Source organism: Elephantulus edwardii, unplaced genomic scaffold (assembly GCF_000299155.1).
Source record: "Elephantulus edwardii isolate Elephantulus edwardi_28Jun2011 unplaced genomic scaffold, EleEdw1.0 scaffold00032, whole genome shotgun sequence".
In the NCBI taxonomy this organism is placed as follows: Eukaryota; Metazoa; Chordata; class Mammalia; order Macroscelidea; family Macroscelididae; genus Elephantulus; species Elephantulus edwardii.
The window spans coordinates 12445474-12452063 of NW_006399782.1; the positions used below are offsets into that span (position 1 = coordinate 12445474).

A 6590-nucleotide genomic window follows, 5' to 3' on the forward strand; every position below is an offset into this window, starting at 1 on the left:
TGCATACCTGTTATAAATCCCACTTTGTCATTTGATGTATCATTGAATTATATTGGCCAATATTTTATTCCGCATTTTTGCACCTATGTTCATAAGAGATATTGGGCTATAGTTTTCTATTTTGGTGGTGTCCTTTCCTGGCTTTGGTATCAAGGATATGTTTGCTTCATAGAATGAATCTGGGAGAATTCCATCTTTCATAGTTTATGTAGAATTGGTGACAATTCTTCTTTGAATATTTGATAAATTCACTTGTAAAACCATCTGATCCAGGGCTTTTTTTGGTCGGAAGTTGTTGTGTTATCTTTTCAATTTCTTCAATTTCAGTTTCTGTTAGTTTAGGTAGATTGTGCATTTCTAGGTTATTTGTCCATTGCCTCTAGGTTTTCATATCTGTTTGAGTATAACTTTTTATAATACGCTAATGTTAGCTTTTTTATTTTAGTTGGTTCTGTTGTGATGTTGCCTGATTCATCTCTTATTCACATTATTTGTGTTTTTTCTTTCTTTTCTTTTGTGAGTTTTGCTAATGGTTTGTTGATTTTATTGATCTTTTCAAAAAACCAACTCCTAGTTTTGTTGATAGTTTCAATTGTAGTTTTGTTTTTGTTTTTGTTTTTTATTTCGTTTATTTCTGTTCTAATTATTATAATTTTTTTTTAGAGGGTGTCAGGTTTTCTTGCTGTTCTTTTTTAATTTGCTGAAGATGTTGAGTTAGAGAGTCAATGGTCAACTTTTCTTGCCTTTTGATGTGTTTTTTAATTGCTATAAATTGACCTCTGATTATTGCTTTGGCTGTTTTCCAGAGGTTTTGGTAAGTGGTGTTTTCATTGTCATTTGTTTCCAGAAACTTTTTAATTTCATTTTTATTTCTTAATATTTTTTAATATCTTTAATAGACAGAGATTCTCATCACTGGGCTGATTGGCAGCATCATAATGGATGGCGAAGAGACTGAGATTGCTCACAGTTTTGGTTTGCTTGGATCCACAGTCAACACTCTTGGCACCAGCAGTCAGGAAATAAAAAAGCATATCATGATGGGAGAGTCTGTGGTTAGAGACCTCTCTAAAGTGCTGAAGTGCAAAGATGTCAGTCTGGAGACTAAGGTGTGCCTGATACATGCCATGGTCTTTGCAATCACTTGCTATGCCTCAGAGAGCTGGACAATGACTAGGGATGATAGAAGGAGAACTGATTCCTTTGAACTTTCGTGTTGGAGAAGCGTATTGAATATACCATGGACTGCAAGGAAACAAACAGGTTTGTCCTGGAGAGGGTGAAGCCAGGCTTCTCCTTGGAGGTTAGGATTCTGAAGCTTGGTCTGACATACTTTGGACATGTTGCAAGGAGGGACCAGTCCTTGGAGAAGGACGTCATGCTTGGCACGGTAGAGGGACAAGTGCAGGAAAGGAAGACCCTCGATGAGATGGATTGATTGAATGACTGCAGTAGTGGGGGTAAGTGTGTCAAAGACAATGAGATTGGCACAAGATAGAGCAGAGTTTAGGGCTGTTGTACATAGGGTCACTATGAGTCACATATAACTTGACAGCACATAACAACAATAACGACAACATAATATTTATAATAGTATCTGTGTTCTGAAATATTCAAATATATGCTGTCATCATTAGGTGCTATTGAGTACAACTCAGCAACCCTATGAACAAAAGATCTGAACCCTGTTCTATCCTGAACCATCCTCATACTTCCTGACACGCAAGAGCATATTGCAGCAGTCATCGGTTAAATCCACCTGGTTGAGAGTCTTCCCCTCTTTCGCCAACCCTCCACCCTTCCAAGCATCGTGTCCTTCTCCAAGGAATAGCCCCTCCTAGCAACATGTCCAAAGTATGTGAGGTAAAGCCTCATCATTCTTGCTTCCAAAGAGCACTCTGGCTGCTCTCTCTCCAAGACATATCTATTCAGTCTATTGGCCCTGAATGGGATGTTCAGTGCTCTTCTCCAACACCACAGCTCAAAAGTATCAATTCTTTTTCTGTCAGCCTTATTTTTTGTCCAACTCAAGTAATCAAAAGACAATTGGACAATGGCCTGATTCAGATGCTCCTTAGACCTCAAACAGACATCATTACTCCTCAATATGGGAGCTCTTTAAGTCAGAAAAAAAGTTTTGAAATTTACTTCTCCTTATAGGGATAAAAGAATTTTCATCCTCATGCTTCAGTTAGAGCCCTTCTTCACGCAGAGTGTCTATGTCACTTAATCTACACAGTAGTGGTTAAAAGCACCATGTGACCTGCTCATTACTAGTTATCAGAAAGGAAAGGCCTATGAAAGATATTTGCTCCCATCTGTATTTTGTTCCCATTCCAGGAAAAGGCAATCCAATTGAGTTAAGAAATTATTGAACAGTATCAATGGCACATAACAACAACAACAACAGCATACTCTATTGGGTTGGTTTTTTTTTTATTTTAATGAAAGTTTACAGAGACTTAGGGTTTCCATTCATTCACTGTCACACTTTTCTCCCTGTCCACCCCCTACCCCCCCAATTCATTCTTCTCTTTGAAAAGTAAAAGAAAAATTCCTTCATAGCTAAGACCTCTGGGAGGGCCTTTGTATTTAAAAGTCGGTTGTTACTATATTTTAGAGGAACATCCTTCTAAGTGGTACAGCTCTCTTCTGTCAGTATGCTGTATTAAAGTAACCTGGGGCTGCTGGAATGCTCAACCTTGTGCCATTGGGATTTCAAATGGCATAATGGTTACCCATGGTGGACAGTGTTTGGTGGAGCTCCATTTTAAGGCAGGTCTGGAAGCAGGAGTGGCATCAACTTCCTAAACAACATGCCTCTGGAAACTATGAACTTTAATAAATTGTGATAGTTATAGAAAGGTTTCAGCCCTTTTGTTCGTAGGGTTACTATGAGTTGTGCTCAACTTGACAGCAATCAACAACATCATCATTATCACATGCAAGTAAAATCTTGCAGAAGGTTATTAAAAATGGCTGGAATATCATGTTGGAATGGAACACAGAAGCATTCACAGCAACACAGCTTGGTGAACTTAAAGGTTAAATATTTATTGCGTGTCTTTTACAGGCTTGACAGTGAGTGAAGCCACGAAGAGGAATAAAACACAATCCCTACAAGGAGGTGAAAACTGACTCAGGAGACACACAATCACCACCCAATAGGAACAACGTGGTAACTGGGCTGGGACAGATGGTTGTGGGCATAGGGAGGAGAGAGTGTACAGGCCAATGGAGTCATTACCCAGAAGGTTCTATCTGAGCTGGGTCTTAAAGGATGAGGAAGAATTTACTGAGTGGAAATGGAGAGGGAAAAGCATCTCAGAAAATCAAGAAAGGAGGAAATGTATGTATGTATGTATGTATGTATGCATTTACTTATTGTAAAATGACTATAAGCTTAGAATCATTAGTTTGTTTATCTGCAAAGATAACCTCGCTGGTCAATGAAAGAGGCAAGGCTGGAGTTAGAGGCACCAGATAGGAAGCTGTTGTTAGGTGCTGGTGATGTGACTTTTACTCACAAGGATCTTGTGACGAATTAGAACTTCCCCATAGGGTTTTGTAGGCTGGAATCTTCTCATGGGCAGCTCACCTCCCATGTCTTTCTCCTGTGGAGCTACTGATGGATGGATCTGAACCACCAACCTTTCAGTTAGCAATTGAACATGTAACTATTTGGCATCTGGGTTCCTTAGACAAGGACTAATCAATTGACAATTATAATAATTAACTGCAGACTGAGGAAGTGAATAATATAAGCCCAGGCACTGTATTAGGATCTGCTTAGGGGCAAATAGGCCAAAGTTGAGTTGCTTAGATTGCAGAGATACAATAAACACTTACTAAAGGCAGGTAAAAGAGGTGAGTAGATTTAAAGGATCGATTTAAAGATTTGCAGATTTACGAGTAGATGTAAAGGAGAACACTGTAGCAGATGCTCTTTGGACACCACCTGTCACCTTCATGGTTCCCAGACACCTTACAGCTTGTCACTTGCAGGTACCTCGGACTCTCCACCTGTAAACATCTGTGCATGGCTTGCTCAAGAGCCAGGTCAAGAAGTACCAGAGAGGGAGCTTCCTTATGAGCATCCTCCGAACCTGTGAGATTGGAGGTGCTGAATAAATGTCCCAAGTTTCCTTGCCCTCAGGTTGACAATCCAATCCAGGCAGCCTGAGTCCGTTGTTCCCATGGTGACTTGTTTGTTAACACACCCTGTTAAGCAGGCTCCCTTCTCTTCCCTTTCTCACTTCCCCAGTCTCCTATCAGTGCTTCCTGGAATCATCTCCCAAATAAATTACTCGCAGATATACTTGTTTATAATTTTTTTCCAAAAGATATTCTTCAGTTTATTCTGTTTACCAAGCATAAAAGAAGTTAAATAATTCCAACAAGACCGTAACATTTCTTTTTTTTTTATTTTATTTTTTTTTTTAGCATTTCTGAGTAAGTGTCACATTCATTTCATTACACAGAGGTTGGCTTATCAGAATTCCTCAAACTTAATCTCCATATATGGACTCAGAACTGTCTCCTTTGTGAGAAGGAAAGCACAACTTTCCTTCACTGACAATGAGGAAATAACACAATTTGCAGGTTGCAGTCATATTTTTGTCTAGAGACCCATTTTGGGGGACAACGCACTTCAAGACAAAGAAGAAAGCAGTAGGAAAAGTGGATGATAAGCGACAAAACTGCTAGCTTTGGAGATGCTGACCCCATCAACTGAGATTAAGATTCCTTTGTATAAAAAAAAGTAAAAGACAATACAAAAAATAAAAAGGGGGGGGAGAATTTTTGCAGAATATATATCTAATCAAGGACTTGTATACAGAACATATAACCCTATATCAACTGTTATCATTTTATACAAAGACAAATTAGTTATAAACTTTCAATGATTTTTCTTAAAAAATGGAATAGATAACAGGAAAACAGGGTAAGTTTGGAAATGCTGAGTTTATGGCACTCAAGGGATCTGTGATCTCAAAACTCCCTAAATTCAAGATGAGAAAGATACAAGAAAGGGAACGGGAAAGGAATTACAGTTCCTGTAGCAAAAGAGACCACCGGGGAGCACATGACGTGTCCCTACAGCGCAGTCACAGTGTCTTCTTTTGAGCCAAGAGAATACAAAGCCCTTGCGGTTTCCTCCAGGCGTTTCCTGTATTCTAGATTCTCATAGTTGGAAGGACTCACTCCTTTGAAACCATACATAATCCCCCACCAGCAGCCGGCGATGGCAGCCGTGGAATCACTGTCTCCACCATGGAAAAAGGCCCGGTGCGCAAGCTCCTTCCACGAGTCTCCTGCTGCAAGGATGGCATCATAGGCAATCATGGGGGCATCGTGCCCACTGCTGCCGCCCCAGCCAGAGTAGCTCACAGAGGTGTAGAACTGATCTCTCTCTTTCACATCGAAGGGCTTTGGGAAGGTAGGGGCTGACTTGCCATCCCAAATTCCTCTAAGTTTTAGATATTTTTCCCACTGGTCATGGAAGTAGGACCTGTAGGAAGAGGGGGGGGGGGAAGATCTACATCAGGTAAAAGACACAAGATCAAAAGAAAATGTTATCTCACCAAAGTTCACAGAACTGTTATTCAGCATTACAAGAACATGGAAACATGTTCAAATGTTCAACTAAATTGAATGGAATGAGAAATTGTGGTACATTCACATGATGGAATACAACATAGCATGCAGGAGCAATGATTTTGATTTTTATTTTAATGAAAGTTTCAGAGACTTTGGATTTCCATCCATTCATTGTTGCACCACTGTTGCACTTTTCTCCCTACCCACCCCGCCCCCCAGTACACGCTTCTCTTTGAAAAGTAAAAGAAAAAGTCTTTCATTGTTATGCAATCCCTCCTCCCAAGTACACTCCACTGTACATCCTTCATTCTGGACTCCTGTCATGACAATAACACCTAATCATATATCCCTTTTAATCAGTTCTCTCCCTCATCTTTTTCAATGGAGTATACATTATTTATCGCCTCTTTCTCAGTCTCCCCTCAACCCCAATGTCAGTCCTGTTTTACAACAGTGGCACTATGCAATATTTATCCTTCTGTGACCGAGATATTCCATTCAGCATACTGACCTCCAGGGTTACCCATTTTGTATAATATTTCATGGGTTTTTGTAAGGCAGTCTAGTATTTCATTGTGTGAATATACCAGAGCTTCTCTACCCATTCGTTTGTTGATGGGCATTTGGGTTGTTTCCAATTCTGCTATTGTGAACAAAGCAAGGAGCAATGACTTTGAAAATCACTATCTAACTTGAGAGGGACTGGACAGCATTATGTTAAGTCAACTAACTCATTTCCATAAGAACAAATATGATCATTATAAATAAGACCATTATGGTAGAAAGTGTATAAAGATCCAAGGTGGGGAAGGTGGGAGCAGCAGTGTGAGGATGAGTATGTGGGTGGGCGGTAATCATAGGATCACACAATTTTATGGGTGGAGGGAGGGATGGGTAAAGGAAATGGGAAAGATCCAGTATGGAAAACGATGTATATGAACTTTGGAAGTAAACCAGTGTAAAATAAGGTAATAAAGGAGGTCAGAATT

At 39.8% G+C, this 6590-nt stretch overlaps 2 protein-coding genes across 2 annotated transcripts in view; both read right to left on the reverse strand.

The window, feature by feature from the left end:
- The window catches only part of PLA1A (phospholipase A1 member A), a 118356-nt gene extending 114315 nt beyond the window's left edge, over nucleotides 1-4041 (reverse strand). Inside the window, exon 1 of the mRNA XM_006884318.1 lies at nucleotides 3966-4041. Coding sequence (XP_006884380.1) covers nucleotides 3966-4041 — 76 coding nt within the window. The remainder of the gene's footprint in view (nucleotides 1-3965) is intronic.
- Nucleotides 4042-5084: 1043 nt separating this feature from the next.
- The window catches only part of ADPRH (ADP-ribosylarginine hydrolase), a 13293-nt gene continuing 11787 nt past the window's right edge, over nucleotides 5085-6590 (reverse strand). Inside the window, exon 3 of the mRNA XM_006884259.1 lies at nucleotides 5085-5512. Within this exon, the coding sequence (XP_006884321.1) occupies nucleotides 5098-5512 (415 nt within the window). The 3' untranslated portion in view covers nucleotides 5085-5097. The remainder of the gene's footprint in view (nucleotides 5513-6590) is intronic.